Genomic DNA, 22,023 nt, shown 5'->3' with positions numbered 1-22,023 from the left:
ATTTCGAGCACAGAGAAACCGAGTTCAATCCAGACTCGTGGACTGCTCACTGGGTGGTCTCCAGATCCCCTCCAGCAACTCCACACAAGTGCTTCTTTTCACACATGAATTTTAACAAATATTGTAGTCTGAAAAAGCAACAGCCCTCGAATGCCAATGTTCAGGGCGTTAAATAGTTAACTTACCACCTCTGAGGAAAAAGGGAACAGGCAGCAGGCACCATGAAGATCAAGCTGTGGGAAAAAATAGAGTCAGTTCTATTCAACATTTAAAAAATGTAGGTTTACAGCATAAAGATTACAGAGTGAAAATCTTAAAATGATGGCAAAGTCCATTAGGTACAATAATATACACACACACACACGGTCACACCTTGCTTTCAGTAGGAAGGCTCGGGCCTTTTTCATTCTTGTACAGGTTCTGGACGTCACTGGCAGTGCCAGCATTTATTGCCCACCCCTAATTACCCTTGCGAAAGTGGTGGTGAGCGACCTTCTTGAACCACTGCAGTCCACGGGGGGTAAGCGCTCCCACAGTGCTGTTAGGAAGGTGGTTTCAGGATTTTGACCCAGTGAAAGTGAAGTGAACAATGGACGCGATATACCGCTGGAACGGGGGGGGGGGGGGGGGGGGGGGGGGGCGTGGTTGGTAGAACCCGGGGAGGCCCTCCACGGGATTCCCGACAGCTGTTACGCCTCGAAAGATCTAACGGGATCTCTTGCGAGACGTCGCGATTTGGGTCCCATCCACAATGGGCGGGACCCAATCTCGTACGGCTAAGCGTGTTTTAGGAACCCACTAAGCCATGCTTGCGCCAAATCAAATGGTCTACTGGCATCTACTGACCTCGTTGAGACCCCAACAATAACAACAACGGTCTTAATTGTCGTCACTAGTAGGCTTACATTAACACTACAATGAAGTTACTGTGAAAATCCCCTCGTCGTCACATTCCGGCGCCTGTTCGGGTACACGGAGGGGGAATTCAGAATGTCCAATTCACCTAACAGCACGTCTCTCGGGACCGGAGCACCCGGAGGAAACCACGCAGACACGGGGAGAACATGCACACTCCACACAGACAGTCACCCAATGGGAATCGATCCTGGGACCCTGGCGTCATGAAGCAACAGTGCTAACCACTGTGCTACTGTGCCGCCCACATAATTGTAAGTACAGAATTATAGGGTTGGGTTTTTTTCTTGAAAGACCTGGGTGGTACTGCAGGATCCCATCAATACTGAAGAGATGAGGACAAGATTGGGTTAATTGTGATAACCTTTCCAGTTGAATAGCTTGCAGCCATTTAATCAGATGACGTGGGAGAAATGGAACTTTAATGAGGGAGGGGAGAGAAAGGGAGGAGAGAAAAGTGTAAACAGCGACTCGTGTTGTTTCTTTAACCAGAATAGAGTTTTTAAAAATTCGTTGGCTAGGTTATCATTTTTTGCTCATTCCTTTTTTAAAAAAATGTTTTCATTGCTTACATTTGTGCGTTGTGCCCACCTCCAGGGCTATCACACTATACTACAGAAGTCTATAATAAATAAAGTGGATATAGCAGAAGAAAAACAAAAGGAGACAAAGCTATTCAACAAATGAATAAGTATACACACAAATGTAGTCTATGTATAGGTGTGGGGGCCCCTATTTCTGTGCCCCCGGTGGTCAGTTGCTGCCACAAGGGGGCGCCTTGGTGTTGCTGTTGCGGTCGAGATTGTTTGTGCCCCCACTGCTTGTCCCTTCTGGCTCTCCGCTTGCCCTGTGTTTTGTTGATGTGTCGTCCCCCCCCCCCCCCCCCCCACCCTTCCTCCCCTCTTCCTTCTCCCAACCACTTTCCTCCCCCCTCCCCTCCTGTCCCCTCCGCCTATCCCCTCCCCTCCTCCTTTCCGTTGCCTTTCCTGTTTCTCCGCAACCCCCCCTTTACTTATTGGCTGCTGGTCACGAACAGGTCTTAGAAGAAGCTGGTGAATAGCCTCGAGTTGTGGAAGCCTTCCTCCGAACCCCAGATGACGTACTTTACCTTCTCCGGTTTGAGGAATTCTGCTTGATTGGACGGCCAGTCTGTGGCCTTGGGCGGCCCTGCCGGTCGCCATCCGATCAGGAGTCTTCGGCGGGTGATCAGGGGGGCAAAGGCTGGGGCATCTACCCTTCTCACCGTAAAGAGCTCTGGCTGCTCCGATACCCTGAAGACTGCCATGAGTGGGCATGGCTCCACCCTCACCCCCACAACCTTGGGCATGGCCTCGAAAAAGGTGGCCCAGTACCCGACCAGTCTGGGGCAAGACCAGAACATGTGGCCGTGGTTGGTCGGGCCTCCCTGGCACCGTTCGCACTTGTCCTCCAACTCCGGGAAGGGTCCACTCATGCATGTCCTGGTTAAGTGCACCCTGCACATCACCTTGAGCTACGTTAGGCTCAGCCTTCCACATGAAGAGATGGAGTTTGCCCTATGCAATGCTTCGATCCAGAGCCCTCCCCCTATCTCCACGCCCAGCTCGTCCTCCCATTTCCCCCGTGTCTCGTCAAGGGTTGTGCCTCTACTAGACACACTGTGATTATAAATGCTCATTTTCGGTGATAAACCTGTTTTCAGCTGCATTGTTCAAACTGAACCGAGTTACCACTCTTAAATACATCAAGAAATAATTTTTAAAGTGATTTTTAAAAACCTATGTCGTAAAATGGCAAATTATGCAGACAGTGGTGCGTAAATGAGTTTGAGTGGAAACTCCAGAGAGGTGGAAAAAGCTTCTGAAGGGTGCAATTTATGCCCAAATTGCCCAGTTGAGCTCAAAGTGGAAACTCTAACCACAAGCACGCAAATTTACATAGGAGACAAGGCAAGGCTTTTAAAGGCGATAAGTGCTCCTACTTACAAGCATCCAACCAGCGTCACTTGCATCGGTGCATGGAGAAACTTAATCCTCTACAAACAAAAAACAAACAAACATAGATTCAAGATAAAAGGGAGAAAAAAAGTGATGTTTTCGAAGATGCGCCTGGGCAAAGTGTTCTCACTCTGCGGCAGACACACTGATCAAAAATGAGGAAACACTGCGGCTCCACAGGTTGTCTTTCCCTGCAAATTATTAGGCAGAAAATACTTTACTGTCCGCCCGGTATGGGTACAGTTCGGTGAAAATAAAGGCATGTGTCACAGAATGTTTTCCTAACTGGTGAATTCCCAACTTCAGGTGTACAACCACGGAAATCTAATCAGTGGAGCCTGGTTTCTCCCACACCAGAGGAAATGGGAAGAGAGGGCAATAAATCAAGCGGGGGGTCAATACTTAGAAGTTACAACACAGAAGCAGGCCATGCAGTCCAACCAATCAGCATATTCACCCTGTTCCCTTCAATCACTTTAATGAATGCATGAAGCCAGTCTAATTTTCAATGTAGAAATCGTTTATGCCTCAACCAGTTTGTGAGGGCCACGAAGAATCCAGCACGAGTTTCAAGGATACAAAGAAATAATATTTATTTACAATAATATATATACACACAACAGCAGCAACCTCACTTGCTGCTTACTCCTTCCTGCTGGTTCCAAACTGGCCAGCTTTATTTATACAGGGAGTCTGCTAATTATTTCTCTGCCCCCCTCATTGGGGAAGCTCATACTCCCACAGGATTGTGGGATTGTCATTAGTCCCCAGCCAATGGTAAGCAGGCAGGTTATAACAACCAGTAATCCTGGAGGTGAACACCTCACAGCTCCCTCTAAAGACGATTTCCTGCCCTCTGTTCCAAATTTAGCGAAATTAGTCTTGTGTCTCCGGCCCCACATTCTTGGCCCATCAACTACTGGAAGCTACACCATTCTATTAACATGTTAAACACTTCTACTGTATCACCTCCTGAGTCAAATTGTTCCAATGGGAAAAGAGTCAGAATCTACAGAGATGAGTAGCTTTGGCCGCAGGAATGGCGAGGGAATGAGTCAATCCCAAGAAGGGGAAAATAAATCAGGGAGAGTGTCTCCTTGGGGCAAATGTCCCAATACTTCCTTGTGTCAGTTAAACTACTCTACACGGTTTAGTCCCACTTCAGCAACACTTACACCCAAACAATGGTTCTTACGTACCTGACAGATGAAATACCGAAGTAGGTTTGCTGGAATCACCGAGAGCTATAAAGGGGGCGAAATTGGACTTTAAGCAGGGACTTGGGGGAGGTGGTGGCATAGTGATATTGTCCCTCGATTAGTAATCCAGGGATCTGGGTTTGAATCCCACCATGGCAGGTGGTGGAATTTGAATTCAATTTAAAAATGGTCTGGAAAATAGATGAACCCATCTACTTCACTAATGTCCTTCCCTTAGGGAAAGAAATCGTCAATCCTTACCTGGTCTGGCCTACATGTGACTCCAGATCCGCAACAATAAATGCTGATGCCCGCACCTCATGAGTGAATTTTCAAAAACTAACAGGAAGAATCACACTTTACACATGCAATGTTCAGTACAGTTGAAGTCAACAGAAGTGGCAATTGGTTGATTGGGGGGGGGGGGGGGGCTTCACGTGTGGTTGTTCACCCACCTTACGTCTGGCCTGGTTAAGAGAGGGGCAAGAGAAGGAAATCAAGTTTAAAGCTTCATTTTAATATTTAAAAGAAAAACCTTTCCTCGAATCCAACTCAAGAGGTTTCCCTGCTTGCTGGCTTCGGAGATGTGTGTCACCTATTTAACCAACAAATTCACCGACTAATGGCTCGTAATCTATTGCAGAACATGCTACCTTTGGTATAAACAGCACTGAACATTCGGTTCCCTAATCTTGCAAATCTTTAAAATGAATCCTTCCTGAATAGCGCCTGTATCATCTCAATTTTGCGTTAGGGAAATTATAAAATAAAAGGTTCTCTATTTCAATGACGGTAAGGTCAGACACTGGATAGTCCCTTCGTATGGTGTGTCAATCGATGAGTCTATGGCATCAGCTCTTTCATTTTAGAATATTTTAGAATTCTCCAAATATTTTAACTAAAGGACAGACACTATCCATGTTATTAAATGGGCCTTCCCTGGTCTAAATTTCCCTTAGTTATACTGCATGAACAGATAGTGCATGTCCTTTAAAAAACAAAAAAAATTCCAATTCAGGGGCAATTTAGCGTGGCCAATTCACCTACCCTGCACATCTTTGGGTTGTGGGGGGGTGGGGGTGAGACCCAGGCAGGCACAGGGAGAATGTGCAAACTCCACACGGACAGTGACCCGGGGCTGGAATCGAATCTGGGTCCTCAGTGCCATGAGGCAGTAGAGTTAACCACTGCATCACCGTGCCGCCCTGATAGTGCATGTCCTAAGAAGGAAGGTCAAATATAGGGGAACATTGCACAAACTGTTTCCCAATAAACATGCCCAACCAACAGATAGTGGCAATCAACAAAGCCAATGGAATGTGGGACTGCACAGACAACAGTAGAATATAAATTAGGTGTGGTAGTAAACACATTTTATAGAGTAATGGGCAACAGTGTCTATAATACTGTCTCTAGTTATTGTCACCAACAAACAAGGTGGTCATTCAAGCACTGGATACTATGCAGAAGGGAGCTATGAGGCTGATCCCCAGTTCCCAAGAGCTACCGAGAGTTACAAGGAGTGACTTGAGAAAGTTTTTCAGGCTGGAAATGAGGTTACTTTTATAGCCCTACACAAGATTGTCAAGGAAATGGCAAAAAAAAATCTGAAAATATCACTCCAAATAAAACAGATAGAGACAAACAAAGGGAAACTTGTTTGAACCAGTAAAAGGCAAACTGGAGACTGATTATCAGCAAATACTTCTTTGTACAAAGAATGATAAACGTATGGGACAGACTTACAGATAGAAAAGTGGATGCAGAATCATTTGAGAAATGATTGGATGCCACAATAGGGGAGAGTAATTTATAACGCTTCTGGATGGATGTGCTAAGATTGGATGAGTGGCCTCAACTCACCATAATTATTTTGTGACGAGTATTAAACCTGGCTATATGGTGATCGAGTCTCAGCTGGTGGGTATAATAAGAGCCTTAAAATTGGCAGATCCTCGTCCTGACACTTAGCAGCAACGCAAAATGGATTCACAAATAACTGAGCGATAGGTGAGACAAAGTCGGTGTCAGTTCTTTAACACCTTCCATCCCCCCACCCATACCCCAACCCCATGTCAGCCATTTACCATTGAACAGCCTGGTCACATTGGCTTATTCATTGGGAGTGCCCAATTAGGCAAGTACAGGAGAGCACCTCTGAGGCACAGAGCTGCACCTTAGCCAGGGTCAGCGTCTTTAGCCCAAGGTGGAGGGGAGAAAAAAGTAAAAGTGAGAATAAAGAAACATATATCACTTGAATTTCTTGTGAGAGGAAATCATCCCTCCATTGTTGACTAAGTTGTTGACAAAGTGAGCAGCTCCAATACTGGCACTATGTTCCTGCTTAACCACATATACTTATAATATGAAATGAAATTAAAATCGCTTATTGTCACAAGTAGGCTTCAAATGAAGTTACTGTAAAAAGCCCCTAGTCGCCACATTCCGGCACCTGTTCGGGGAGGCTGTTACGGGAATCAAGCCGTGCTGCTGGCCTGCCTGGGTCTGCTTTCAAAGCCAGCGATTTAGCCCTGTGCTAAACAGCCCCCTACAATTTAGCACTGAGGGTCATGGTAGCTTTGGATATTTCTTCAAAATGGCTTCCTCTTTACCATAGGATGTTTTACTGTAAATTTGGATCTTATTTTTGGATTCCACTTACCTGCATAAATGGATATTTCTCCAGACGCTCCATCATGATGGGCAGAATAACTAGAAAAGAAAAGCGATGAGAATGAAGTTCGGCAATCTTTTTTGTTAGAAACTTTGATCAAAGGTCATTATTGACCTGAAATTTTAAACTCTGTTTTTCTCTCCACAGATGCTGCCAGACTTGCTGATTTTCTATTTTTATTCTGATTTCTAGCATCCGCAGTATTTTGCTATTGTATCTTTTTTTGTTGGTGGGAGGCACGGTGGTTAGCACAATTGCTTCACAGCCCCAGGGTCCCAGGTTCGATTCCGGCTTGGGTCACTGCCTGTGTGGAGTCTGCACGTTCTCCCCGTGTCTGCGTGGGTTTCCTCCGGGTGCTCCGGTTCCCTCCCACAGTCCAAAGATGTGCAGGTTAGGTGGATTGGCCATGATAAATTGCCCTTAGTGTCCAAAAGCGGGGTTATTGGGTTATGGGGATAGGGTGGAGGCGTGGGCTTAAGTAGGGTGCTCTTTCTAGGGCCTAGTGCAGACGCAATGGGCCGAATGGCCACCTTTTGTAAATTCGATGAAGCTTACGAAGCGACAGGGGAAGGGTTTTTACTTTGCAAAGTGAGAATTTGAGAGCTTATGCAAACTCTTCCGATCTTAATTGAAATTTGCCTTCTTTCCCGAGGCCATAGTAAGCGGGATTCTTTGGTCCCCAGCCACGTATTTCTCAGTGGTACGGCGTTCGCTGGCAGCAGGATTCTAACATCCTGCCGCTTGTCAATGGGCTTTCCCATTGAAGACACCCCCATGCCGCCGGGAAAACCGTGGGCGGGGGTTCACTTCCCGGGGAAATAGAAGCAGTCAGGTGTTGAGTTTCAGAGTTCTCTTTTAGTTTCAGCTTGGGATGTGAACAGACAAGAAACTGTGCTCTCAATACAGTTCAGATAAAGGTCTGTCTGTGAACAGACCAAGCAGTTTCTGGGGGAAAGAAACGGTTCAGTTAAATATTTGACTGGGGACAGACCAGATCAGACAGGCAGCTGTTCCAGACAGTGAGTTAAAGATCTGCCTGTGTACAGGAAAGGAACAGTGTCTCAGGTTGGCAGTTTAAGCAGTATTTTGAGACAGGCAAGATTCTGCATGCTGGGTCCTGATGGATAGTGGTTTACCCAAGACATCTCTTTACAGCAAGTATTCCTGAGTCTGCGAGACATGTCGGTGTGCCTTATGGCTGTTGAGAGTCCACTGCTGGGAGCTGCAGGAGGGGTTTGGAGAGAGGCGGACCGGAGAGGCGGACCGATTCGACTGAGCAATTTGATGAAGGTGTTGAAGAAATGCTTTTGCAGATTGCTGGTGACTTTTTATTGTACTGTTGACTGTTTAATGCCTGGAGGATGTGTGTTTGTTTACTGCGACCCCCTTTGCTTTCGAGGCCCGGAGCAAGGAAAGGAAGGATGTAAGATGACCTGCTGCCAGTGCTGGAGGGGGAGGGGGAGCTCTTTCTATCTTCTGGTGTGCTCTGCGTCGGTGTGACTTTCCGGTGTTAGTTATGCACCCCAAGCAACTTTCTACTGTTAAGAGTCTACTGCTGGGAGGCGTGATTGGGAGACAGAGAGGCAGGTTGATCCGCATGTGCAACTTGATGAAGGTATTGAAGAAATACTTTTGCCGATTGCTAGTGATTCTATTGTACTGTTGATTGTTTAATGTTTATACGAATTGCTGTATCTTTGTGTTTGTTGAGTGATTGATTGTCACATGTACCGAAGTACAATGAGGGGCCGTTAAGGTCACTGCAGCATTGAACATCTGTGCTGCGAGTTCATTCCAGAGCTCGAGCGGGGACTTATGTGGCATTTCCCAAGCTACAGCCGACAAGTGCATGCACGAGGTCACGGATGCCTTGTTTGCCTGGCCAGCTGACTATATAAACTTTGATCTGGACCAAGCCCAACAAGATGCCTGGGCTGCAGGATTCTCGGCCATCGCTGGGATGCCCCACGGGGTAATGGACGGCACGCATGTCGCCTTGCGCAGGCTGGGCCAACAGGGGTGCCCTTCATGAACAGGAAGGGGTTCCACTCCCTGGATGTTCAACACGTGTACGACAACCACCTCCAGGTCATGCATGTGTGTGCACGCATCCCAGCGAGTGTGCGCGACAGCTGCATCCTGGGGCACTCGGAGATCCACGGTGTCTTCGATGAGGATTTGGCTCTTGGGGGGATAAGGGGTACCGAGGTCCAGGTTGATGATGCTCTCTAGTGACATCAATTGCATAACAAGACTTCCTAAAACCCAGAGTGTGCTCCAATTACTTCAATTAATCCTGCCGCTTCAAGCCAGCCTTTTAGGCAATCCGTACCATATCCTGATTGGAATGCTCTCTGCTAGCTGATTGTGCAGCAGTAATCCAGCTCCGAGTGTTTCCTTGTTCCAAATCAAACTCCTGGTCCTCCATCAAATGATGGCTCGACCTGGACAGATGCAACACCTCCTTGTAGCCAACACCTCCTTGTAGCTAATATCATTGGAACACTTCAGGTGGAGAGGAAAGGATGCCAGGCTTTCTTTAGGTAAGCAATTGAAGGTGTTAACTGTAGCTCAGTGGGTGGGTACCTCTCAGTTAGATGGTTCAAGTCCCAACTAGGGTATATGCACACAATCTAGGTTGACATTCCAATGCAGTATTGAGGGAGTCCTGTTGCGGTCAGAGAAAACATTGAACTGAAGTATGCCTGCCTTCTAAGTGCAACTAAAAAATCTCAAGGTTCTGTTTGAACAATTTTTCTTTAAAAAAAATATATATTTTATTAAAGTTTTTCGATCAAACTAAAACAAAAATTTCCCATTTTACAACTTTGTAATAATATATACATTGATCGTTTTCTAAATAAATAATATGCTAACTAACGGCAACTGCCAACAACAAAATAAGAAACAACAGAAATAGTAACTAAAATAGTAACTTCGTAACATCTAATATAAATAACTAATATATAAACACACACATAAAACCCCCGAGGACCCAAATGAGCCCCCCCCCCCCCCGGGTTGCTGCTGCTACCTTTCCTATTTTCCCTTATCGCTCTGCGAGATAGTCGAGGAACGGTTGCCACCGCCTGGTGAACCCTTGAGCCGAACCTCTTAGTGCGTACTTTATCCGCTCCAATTTTATGAATCCTGCCATGTCGTTTATCCAGGCCTCCACGCCCGGGGGTTTAGCTTCTTTCCACATAAGTAGAATCCTTCGCCGGGCTACTAGGGACGCAAAGGCCAAAACATCGGCCTCTCTCGCTTCCTGCACTCCCGGCTCATCTGCAACCCCAGATATAGCCAACCCCCAGCCTGGTTCGACCCGGACCCCCACCACCTTTGAAATCACTTTTGCCACACCCACCCAGAACCCATGCAATACCGGACATGACCAAAACATGTGGGTGTGGTTCGCCGGGCTTTCCGCGCATCTCCCGCACCTATCCTCCACTCCAAAAAATCTACTCAGCCTTGCTCCAGTCATATGCGCCCTGTGTAGAACCTTGAATTGTATCAGGCTGAGCCTGGCACACGAGGACGAAGAGTTTACCCTACTTAGGGCATCTGCCCACAGCCCCTCCTCAATCTCTTCCCCCAGCTCCTCCTCCCATTTTCCCTTCAGCTCCTCTACCATCGTCTCCCCCTCGTCTCTCATTTCCCTATATATATCTGACACCCTTGTACCCCTATATAGTCGGAAGTGGTCAGATCATAGAACATAGAAAATACAGCACAGAACAGGCCCTTCGGCCCACGATGTTGTGCCGAACCTTTGTCCTAGATAAATCATAGATTATCATTGAATTTACAGTGCAGAAGGAGGCCATTCGGCCCTTTGAGTCTGCACCGGCTCTTGGAAAGAGCACCCTACCCAAACTCAACACCTCCACCCAACACCAAGGGCAATTTTGGACATTAAGGGCAATTTATCATTGGCCAATTCACCTAACCCGCACATCTTTGGACGGTGGGAGGAAACCGGAGCACCCAGAGGAAACCCACGCAGACACGGGGAGGACGTGCAGACTCCGCACAGACAGTGACCCAAGCCAGAATCGAACCTGGGACCCTGGAGCTGTGAAGCAATTGTGCTATCCACAATGCTACCGTGCTGCCCTTAAGAACAAATAAATCTACACTATATCATTTTACCGTAATCCATGTACCTATCCAATAGCTGCTTGAAGGTCCCTAATGTTTCCGACTCAACTACTTCCACAGGCTTCATAAAGTTCACGTCATCCCAGTTCGGGGCATATACATTCACCAGCACCACCGCCTCACCTTGCAGTCTGCCACTCACCATCACTTATCTACCCCCACTGTCCGCCACTATGTTCTTCGCCTCAAACAATACCCGTTTCCCCACCAGTATAGCCACCCCTCTATTTTTCGCATCCAAGCCCGAGTGGAATACCTGTCCCACCCATCCTTTCCTTAATCTGACCTGATCCGCCAGTTTCAGGTGCGTCTCCTGAAGCATGACCACGTCTGCCTTTAGCTTCTTTAGGTGCGCAAATACCCTTGCCCTCTTAATCGGCCCATTCAACCCTCTCACGTTCCACGTGATCAACCGGGTTGGGGGGCTCTTTACCCCCCCCCGTCGACTAGCCATCCCCTTTTTTAGACCAGCTCCTCACCCCATTCCCACGCACCCGCTTTTCCCCCCAACGGCGCCCTCCCGTCCCGACCATCCCATCCCGTAACAGCTCCTCCTTCCCCTTAGCAGCAGCAACCCAGTTAACACCCCCCTCCCCCCCGCTAGATCCCTCTCTAGCTTAGTTGCTCCCCCCATATTGCTTCCGGAAGTCAGCAAACTCTGGCTGACCTCGGCTTCCCCCGTTTATCCTTAGCCTCCCATCATGTGAGGCCCCCTCCTTCCCGCCACAATTTCCATAGCGCGGGGACAAAGCCCACGCTTCCCTCTCGGCCCCGCCCCTGATGGCGCAGCTCCTTCTCTCCTTCCCCCTCCCCTTCCCCACCGGCGCCCACATTTCTTTGTGTCCCCCCCTTCGAAGGGAAAGAATTCCCCCCCCCCCCCCCCCCCCCGCCCCCCATCTGATTCAAAGTCCCTTGCCACCACCTCACTACTTCATTTCAAACACACTTTCTCCAATCTAGTCCAACTTCTCCTCTTCGATAAATGTCCACGCCTCCTCTGCCGTCTCGAAGTAGTGGTGTTTACCCTGGTGTGTAACCCACAGTCTTGCCGGCTGCAACATTCCGAACTTCACTTTCCTCTTGTGGAGCACCGCCTTGGCCCGATTGAAACTCGCCCTCCTTCTCGCCACCTCCGCACTCCAATCCTGATACACGCGGATCACCGCGTTCTCCCACCTGCTGCTCCGTGTCTTTTTCGCCCATCTCAGGACCATCTCCCTGTCCTTGTAGCGGTGGAACCTCACCACTATTGCTCGAGGTATTTCTCCTGCCTTTGGTCTTCTCACGAGGACTCGATATGCTCCCTCCACTTCCAGGGGGCCCGTCGAGGCCTCAGCTCCCATTAAGGTATGGAGCATCTTGCTCACATACGCCCCAACGTCCGCTCCCTCTGCCCCTTCAGGAAGACCCAAGATTCTTAAGTTCTTCCTCCTCGAGCTATTTTCCAGGGCTTCCAGTCTCTCCATACACCTCTTATGCAGTGCCTCGTGCGTCTCCGTCTTCACCACCAAGCCCTGTATCTCGTCCTCATTTTCGGCAGCTTTTGCCTTCACTCCACGGAGCTCCATCTCTTGGGTCTTCTGCGCCTCCTCTAACCCCTCAATCGCCTGCAGCATCGGCGCCAGCACCTCCTTCTTGCGCTCCTCCACACATCGCCGGAGGAACTCCTGCTGTTCCAGGCCCCATACCAACTGGCCTCCCTCCGCCGCCATCTTGCTTCTCACTTCCCTTCTTTGCCGCTGCTCCAGAGGATCCTCCGTAATCTGGCCACTATTATCTCTTCTGTCCATTCACATCCGGGGGGACTCCCTTCTATGTCGCCTCACAGTGGGTTTAGCCTTCGAAAATTGCCGTTGGGGCTCCCAATAAGAGCCCAAAAGTCCGTTAAAACGGGAGGTGCCGAAACGTGCGACTTAGCTGGTCATCGCCGCACCCGGAAGTCTCTTGAACAATTTTTCTGACTAACAAGTGTCGTTCACAACAAAATGTTGATCATGCCATTGTCGTTGTCGAATCTTGCTGTGTGAAAATGATCACTTTTCCTACAATGCAACAGTGAGTAACTACACTTTAAAAGCACGTTATTGGTTGTAGCGAATTTGGGGACATTCCAAGATCATGAAAAATGCCACATAAATTCAAGTCTTTCTTTTTTAATTATTTTGGCACCGGTGTATATATTAATTGGGGTCATTCCTTGAACAGATAATATTCCTTCCAATGGACGCAGTTAAAAGTTAGGTCTTAAAGTGGAGATGCACCTGGACTGAAGTCTCTTCTTGTCACTGCCCAGAGTTCTTCTATATTTGTTTCTGGAGAGGCGAGGGGTTATAACCATGTGTGTTACTTTGCAGAACTCTGAGGCAGGTTTACCTTTAATTAGCCTGGTTGCTGTCGCAATTCACTGACAGCATCCCAGTCTTGTGACTTAGAATGGACGGTTATTGCTCAGCACAGCAGAAACTTCAGCGGCTCCGAGAGATCAGACCCCCGATTATGCCACGGTTCTAAGATTGGATTTGCCTGTTCACTTCACCAAGGACTACGCTCCATTTTAGCAGTAAATAGCAAAGTACAACACCCATCCTGTTTCAAAAGGTCATTCCCATGTTGCCAACACTGGAGTTGGCATGGACTGTTAATCAGGAAATGGGCATTAAGTTCGCACAGTGGCCTGGTAACCTGTTGCACAAGCTGGACAATCATTTAAATGGATAGAGTTAAAAAGCTTTCGAACCTTGGGCAGACCACACATGGAATACTGCGCACAGTTCCGGTCTCCATATTAGAGAAAGGATGTTGAGACACTGGAGAAGGTGCAGAAAAGATTTGCAAGGATGATACCAGAACTGTGAGGTTATACCCATCAGGAAATATTGAACAGACTGAGGTTCTGTTCTCCAGAATAGAGAAGGCAGAGGGAAACTGACTGGATTTCTCTGAAGAGAACAGGCATCAGCTCAATGGATCTTTCTTTAATGTCTCAATGACTCCATGTGGCCTGATTGAAGTCTTTAAAATTCTAAAGGGATTTGAAAGGGGAGATGTAGAGAAGATGCCTCCATTTGTGGAGGAGATCAAAACTAGGAACAATAAATATAAGATAGTCACTAATAAGACCATAAGACCTTATTAGGAGCAGATGTAGACCATTTGGCCCATCAATGCGATCATGGCCAATTTGATGTGATAATCTTCAGTTCCACTTTCCCGCCTTATCCCATAATCTTGCTGATTAAAGATCTACCTATCTCAGCATTGAACATAATCAATAACCCAGCCTCTGTAGCCCTCAGTAGTAAATAATTCCATTCATTACCCTCTGAGAAAAAAAAATCCTCCTCATCTATGTCGTAAATGGGTAACCCCTTACTCTGAGATTGTGCCCTCTGGTCTTGGACTCTCCCACAAGAGGAAATATCCTCTCAGTTTCTACCCTGTCAAGCTCCCTGAGAATCCGATATGTCTCAATAAGGTTGCCTCTCTAAACTCCAATGAGCACAGGCCTGACTTACTTAGCAGACAAGTTTTTGTCCACTCACCTAACCTGTCTACATCCCTCTGTAGACTCTGTGTCATCCTCACCACTTGCCTTCTCACCTATCCGCAAAATTGGCAATAGTACATTCACTTCCCTCGTCCAAGTCATTAATATATATTGTGAATAATTGTGGCCCCGGCACGGATCCCTGTGGCATTCCACGAGTTACAGGCTGTCATCCTGAAAATGTTCCTCTTATCCCAATTCTGTCTTCTATTAGTTAGCCAATCCTCTATCCATGCTACATACTAGACCCAACACCATGGGCTCTTATCTTATTAAGTAGCCTTTTCTGTTGTACCTTATCAAATGCTTTTTGGAAATCCAAGTATATTACATCTACTGGTTCCCCTTTATCTATCCTGCTCATTACCACCTCAAAGGAATTCCATTAAATTTGTCAGGCATGATTTCCCCTTCACCACGTCATGCCGATTCTGCTTGACTATCGTCAGCATTTCTAAATGCTCTGTTAGTACATCCTTTGTAATGAACTCTAACATTTTCCCAATGCCACAAGGAGCTGAGATGCACTCAAAATGAAACGGGGGTCAAAGGAAGCAGGGAAGCTTTGTTCACTGTAGCGCAGATAACCTGAAATGTGGACACATCAACAGCACGTTCCTGTTACGCTGCAGCAGCTAAAGGGGAATGGCAGCTCCTGAGAAAATATTTTGTATCAATGCAATAAACGCAATGACTGAATAGCTATTTCTGGAGGCAAAACTGGTGTCTGCGTAGCAACAGTCATAGATCCACCCTGCCAAAGAGTGATCAGTGACACCTGGGTGCGGCCTGATCCGTGACTTGTTTGAACAAGACACTCTGAAAAACATCGGCCTCTCTCCCTGCAGACTGAACCCAGTCGGATTGCCAAAAAATACAAATCCTGCATTCTCTCGAGAGGAACATTCTGCGCCATGGTAACATCAGTCAGATTGGTGCAAATTGCTAATCAGTATGATAGCTGGAAGGAAACCTCCCGATTACATTCATGCTAAAGAGAGATCCAATTTCAGCTTTTAAAAACTTAATGACCTGATCTCATGGCCTGTAAGAGATGCCCTGCTGAGCAGTTACTCAGGAGGAGACCAGCTCTGATCTTTTATCAGCCAGGTCACCTGCAGAACAATTCCCTGTGCAAGCAAGACAAAGGGACATGTATTTCCTGCCCTTCACCAGAGCTGTGAAACGGAGGGGATATAAATGACAATTTGATTTTCCAAATCGTTTTGTTTTTGTTCCACAGATTCAGGATCTGTACCTCCTGACTGGCCAGCATTAGTACCTGCCGTGAATATTGGGATGAAAGACAGTCCAAAGGTTTATAACCTCTGTGGGAGGACACAAGGCCATGTTTGCATGAATTTCTGGGCTAGCCGCCAGATTCACCTGCTTTGTAAACAGACCAATCAGCTGGAGCTTCTGGCTATGTAGAGGAAATGTCAAAAAAAAGGTTTTTATAGCTGTTGGGCGGGATTCTCCGTCCCGCCGCACTGGATTTCTGGTTCAGCACGCCGTCGGGACTTTCCGTTTCACCGGCTGGTCAATGGGGTTTCCCTTTGTAAGGCAGCCCCACACCGTCAGGAAACCCCCGCGCTTCCGGCAAAACGGTGAATCCCGACTTCGGAGATTTCAACCAGTTGTGTTTGGTCTTCTATACCTTGCTAAGGACTCCACCAAACACCTAGGGCGGGATTCTCCGCCAGCGGGACGCTTCATTTTGCCGGTAGCCCGGGGGTTTCCCGACGGCGCGGGGCTGCCCCATAATGGGAAACCCCATTGACCGGCCGGCATGACGGAGCATCCCGCCGGTGGGGTGAGGCAGAAATGCGGAACGGAGCATCCCGCCCCTAGACTTGTCCAAACAGGGATCTTTATTGGATCACACGTGGTAAGATAGCGATCTGTTACAGAGCAAGTTATCATGGAGCTTATTTGTACTCCTCTGGAACTAAACCTGGCACGACTGTTCGCCTGTATGTCTTACTACCATCTCCTACAACTATCTCCTGATGGCCAGATGAGTCTGCACTTATATGGGAGTCCCGGGTCACATGACCACAGTCTTGAGACCGCGTGGTGTGCCTGCACCGCCACCTGATGGTTGGAGGTTGCACACCATCCATCTATGATATTCCTTACAGGCATATCGCCACAACAGAGGTTGGGATTACTTTGGGCTGAAGCTTCTGCCCCCATCTTGCTTCATGCTCATTGAGAATCCTAACAAGTGTACAGGAGTTTGTCACAGCAACTATCAGGGCAGCCTACATTGGGGAGGCCCAAAATGTTATTTGGAACTTCTTGCCTCCCACTCTCTTCTCTGGATTAAGCATGATCAGGTTGTGTATGTCATTGGTTAGTGGCTGGAATAAAAGAAAAACACAAAAACTATAGTTTTCTGCACTCATTCCTGGATGTGAACATTGCTGGCAAGGCCAGCATTTATTACCCATCCCTAATTCCCCTCAAGGTGATGGTGATCCGCCTTCTTGAACCACTGCAGTCCGTCTGGTGTAGGTGCACCCACATTGCTGTTAGGGAGGGAGTCCCAGGATGTTCACCCAGCGACAGTGAGGGGAAAGTTCCAAGTCAGGATGGAATATGTCTTGGAGGGAGCCCTGCAGGTGGTGGCTTGTTCATTTCAGCTAGCTAACTAGGTAGAGCTTCTGCTTCTGTCCATGATCCAAGTACCCCTGCTGGAAGTGGTACTATATATTGATATGCGGTAAGGATAAGATTGAGCCTGCAGGCAAAGCTGAATTCCTTGTCCAGCTAAGGCATGCTAGGCCACATCAGAGACCTTTAAGAGTTAACCAAAGTGCGGACTGGAGTCATGGTTAGACCAGGCTCAGTACTGGCAGCTTTCCATTCCCATGAACCAGTTGAGTACTTTACGCCAATCCAGCAGCTTACATCGTCATTTTATTTCAGGTGTCAGTGAATAAATGATCCGACTCATCAAATTCAATTTCACAGCAGGTCTTTCACTCATCGCTTTTCAATTGCGAATACGATAAATGCCAAACCCCTGAAACACTGGAAGTTTATACAAGGCACTGGAGGGTGACAGATATCCAGGCAGCGTTGACCAGGAAGCAGTCAATTCCAACACCAGGGAAGAGAAAATTGGTGGGAAAAGAGATGGGTGGGGGGGAAGGGGACTGATGACAGGAATAGTAATAACACGAATGACAACAAGACTACAACAACAATTTACATGTAAATAACTTGGAAGTACTTTTAAGTTAGCAAAGGAAATAAATGTGTCTTGAATATCTAAGGCTAATGGATCTAAACTGGAGGGAAATAATGAATATATAGAGATGTGACTCCAGTATTTTAAATCATGAAACAAAATTGGTGAGGGTTACGGGTCATTATGACCTAACTTAATTTAAGAGGTAACAATACTTAATATTTACCAAATAGTCACATTGAGTACTAAACTTGTTGAAGTAACTAATGGGTATATTCCAATTCCAGAAATAGGAACTAGAAGGATATGGGCTTAAAGCTGAGAAAATTAAGCAATGAGAATGGAATAAAGTGCCTCAGTAACAGTGAGCTGCCAGGACTGCAGAACACTTTGGTCTAAACAGCTATACAGTCTATCATCTTGGTCCATTACCTCATCTGAAGGCCATCTCCCGTCTAACCAAAGATGGGTCCGAGCTATCTACAGATTGAAATGGTGTTTATTTAGATACTTACTCATTCCTGGAGCGGCCATGGTAACTCTAGAGACCACCACTTGTGTGATACCCTGTATGGCAGCAGTCTAAAACACAGATGCACACATAAGACAAGGGCGCATTAGAAAGGGAAAAATCAGGTGGCCGGATTTTCACCTACTTCGTAATCTCTACAAAGATCACATGCAAACACATAGGTAAAGGTTATTTTATGATGGACACACAGGTTATATTATTAACTCTGACAATGGTGATATCTGATCCGAACCTACATCTCTGTACATTCATGTTTGTTTGCTCTTAATGTAAGGAAGCAATTTATACACAGCAAGTCTTTGACTAACTGTTAACAAAGTGGAACAATGATTCTGGAAGAGGTTTGTACGTTCAGTAATGCTAAAAAGAATAAAGTCCTCTATATGTGCTTTAACTATAGAACAATTCTGTTAACAGAGGCTTGGTTGTGTCCAACAGCCAATTGAGCTGCAAAGATTAGAAAGGATTCAAGTTTGATCCCTGGTTTGTACCAAGTTTGTTAATCTTGGGCGAGTTAAAATAAGTCACAAGACATGCAGGTAAGGTGGATTGGCCATGCTAAATTGCCCTTAGTGTCCAAAAAGGTTAGATGGGGTTATTGGGTTATGGGGATGGGGTGGAAGTGAGGGTTTAAGTGGGTCGGTGCAGACTCAATGGGCCGAATGGCCTCCTTCTGCACTGTATGTTCTATGTATCACTATCTATGTATTAACTCGAGAATTAACCTCAGTTTCCCCCGCTCACTCTCCACCCTCCCCCAAAACTGGGCCTGAGACGGGGGACAAACAAAATCAGCCTGAATTCTCCCATTTTCCACCCTCTCACACAAAGTGCAACATGTGTATTCAAGACGCGGAGGTGAAGAGAGGGGCAAAGGAAAAGCTCCACTCAACGGCTGCCTTCTTCTCCCGTTGGTGCAAGCTCAAGCTGGGGTCGGGTTCTGATTCTATGATGTCCTCTACTCTTGTGGCCATTTTTCATTGGATTCGGTTTGTTTATTGTCATGTGTACCGAGGCACAGTGAAAAGTATTGTTCTGCGTACAGTCCAGACAGATCATTCCATACATGAAAAAAAAACACAGGGCATACATAAATACACAATGTAAATACATAGACACAGGCATCGGGTGAAGCATACAGGAGTGCAGTACTACTCAGTGGAGAAGATGTATGAAGAGATCAGATCAGTCCAAAAGAGGGTTGTTTAGGAGTTTGGTAACAGCGGGGAAGAAGCTGTTTTTGAATCTGTTAGTGGGTGTTCTCAGACTTTTGTATCTTCTGCCCGAGGGAAGAAGTTGGAAGAGTGAGTAAGCCGGGTGGGAGGGGTCTTTGATTATGCTGCCCGCTTTCCCAAGGCAGTGAGAGGTGTAGACAAGAGTCAATGGATGGGAGGCAGGTTTGTGTGATGGACTGGGTGGTGTTCACGACTCTCTGTAGTTTCTTACGGTCTTAGGCCGAGCAGTTGCCATACCAGGCTATGATGCAGTCAGATAGGATGCTTTCTGTGGTGCATCTGTAAAAGTTGGTAAAAGTCAATGTGGACATGCCGAATTTCTTTAGTTTCCTGAGGAATTATAGGCGCTGCAGTGCTTTCTTGATTGTAGCGTCGACGTGGGTGGACCAGGACAGACTATTGGTGATGTGCATGTCTAGGAATTTGAAACTGCTAACCATCTCCACCTTGGCACCACTGAGGCAGACAGGGGTGTGTACGATCCTTTGCTTCCTGAAGTCAATGACCAGCTCCTTAGTTTTGCTGGCATTGAGGGAGAGATTGTTGTCGTTACACCACTCCACTGGGTTCTCTATCTCCCTCCTGAGGCTAAATAGTTGGCAATTACAGGCTTTTCACAGCCTAACCCACCTCGTGTTGGACAGTGATCAGAAGTGGAATACCATGCTGAATAAATGCAGAATACCATGCTGAATAAATGCAGAATACCATGCTGAATAAATGCAGAATACCATGCTGAATAAATGCAGAATACCATGCTGAATAAATGCAGAACACCATGCTGAATAAATGCAGAATACCATGCTGAATAAATGCAGAACACCATGCTGAATAAATGCAGAATACCATGCTGAATAAATGCAGAATACCATGCTGAATAAATGCAGAATACCATGCTGAATAAATGCAGAATACCATGCTGAATAAATGCAGAACACCATGCTGAATAAATGCAGAATACCATGCTGAATAAATGCAGAACACCATGCTGAATAAATGCAGAATACCATGCTGAATAAATGCAGAATACCATGCTGAATAAATGCAGAACACCATGCTGATTTTTCTTCTTCTGCATGTGAACGGGTGTCTTGCGCCATTATCACACCCCTACTGCCATCTGTTGTTGAGATCATCTAACTCATCACAGGAGTGTGAAATGATTCATTTTGATAGGAAGAACGAGGAGAGCCAAAATAAAATAAAGGATACAATTGGAAAGCGGGTGTAAGAGCAGGAAACCTCAGGTATCTGTACACAAATCACTGCTGGTGGCAGGACATGTTGAAAAAGTGGTTAATAAAGTACATGGGACCCTGAGCTTTATAAACAGGGAAGGATGTCCCGAAGCGTGGTACATTGGCGAGACCATGCAGACGCTGCGACAACGAATGAACGGACATCGCGCAACAATCACCAGGCAGGAATGTTCCCTTCCAGTCGGGGAACACTTCAGCAGTCAAGGGCATTCAGCCTCTGATCTCCGGGTAAGCGTTCTCCAAGGCGGCCTTCAGGACGCACGACAACGCAGAATCGCCGAGCAGAAACTTATAGCCAAGTTCCGCACACATGAGTGCGGCCTCAACCGGGACCTGGGATTCATGTAGCATTACATTCATCCCCCACCATCTGGCCTGCGAAATCCTACCCACTGTCCTGGCTTGACACAATTCACACCTCTTTAACCTGGGGTTACCCCATCTCTGGATCTGTAAAGATTTAATCACCTGCTAATGCTCGCATTCCAAGCATTGTTTGGCATCTTTGAATTTGTCTATATATGTGTTTCTGGAACATACCTCTTTATTCACCTGAGGAAGGAGCAGCGCTCCGAAAGCTAGTGACATCGAAACAAACCTGTTGGACTTTAACCTGGTGTTGTAAGACTTCGTACTGTGCTCACCCCAGTCCAACGCTGGCATCTCCACATCATTTATAAACAGGGACATAGAGCCCAAAATCAAGGACATTATGATGAACCTTTATAAAACACTGGTTCAGCGTCAACTGGAGTATTGCAGCCAATTCTGGGAACCAGACTTTCGGAAGGATGAGAAGGCTTTAGAGAAAGTTTAGAAAAGATTTGTGAGATTGGTTCTGGGGTGAGCAACTTGAGTTAGGTGGATAGATTAGAGAAGGCGGGGAAAAGAGAAGATCACGAGGAGATACGGTGGGAGTGTTCAAAATCCTGAGGGGCCTGGACAGAGTAGATAGGGAGAAATTGTTTGCATTAGTGGAAGGAGCAAGGCCGGGAGGACACTGACTTAATGTGGTTGGCTAAGGAAACAAAGACAACATGAGGAAAATTATTATTTTTATACAGTGTGTGGTTAGGATCTGGAATACATTGTCTATGAGCTTGGTGGAGGCAAATTCAATTGAGGTCTTCAAAGAGAAAGGGTATTGGCAACCATTTTTAAATGAACAATGCTTATTGAAATAATAAACCAATATTAAGTCATTAGACCATCACCAATACAGCACTTGATGCGGAGATCCAACATTGTATCCAGTCCGTCAGCTCCTCCTTCCAAAGGACGAGAGTCTTTGACAACCGCGATATCCGTGCTGACATCAAGATCCTT

General features: G+C 46.7%; 1 protein-coding gene across 2 annotated transcripts in view; it reads right to left on the bottom strand.

Moving 5' to 3' along the window:
* sfxn2 (sideroflexin 2) overlaps positions 1–22,023 on the bottom strand; it is a 113,408-nt gene that overhangs the window by 2,304 nt on the left and 89,081 nt on the right. For both annotated transcript variants that reach the window (XM_072479583.1, XM_072479582.1), the window contains exons 8-11: positions 18,187–18,253; positions 6,753–6,802; positions 2,880–2,929; positions 186–233 (exon numbers count right to left, since the gene is read on the bottom strand). In XM_072479583.1, coding sequence (XP_072335684.1) covers positions 186–233; positions 2,880–2,929; positions 6,753–6,802; positions 18,187–18,253 — 215 coding nt within the window. The remainder of the gene's footprint in view (positions 1–185; positions 234–2,879; positions 2,930–6,752; positions 6,803–18,186; positions 18,254–22,023) is intronic.

This window comes from Scyliorhinus torazame, chromosome 16, assembly GCF_047496885.1.
Source record: "Scyliorhinus torazame isolate Kashiwa2021f chromosome 16, sScyTor2.1, whole genome shotgun sequence".
NCBI lineage: Eukaryota > Metazoa > Chordata > Chondrichthyes > Carcharhiniformes > Scyliorhinidae > Scyliorhinus > Scyliorhinus torazame.
The sequence above is the reverse complement of the archived record's forward strand: the minus strand, read 5'-3'. Positions and strand labels throughout refer to the sequence as shown.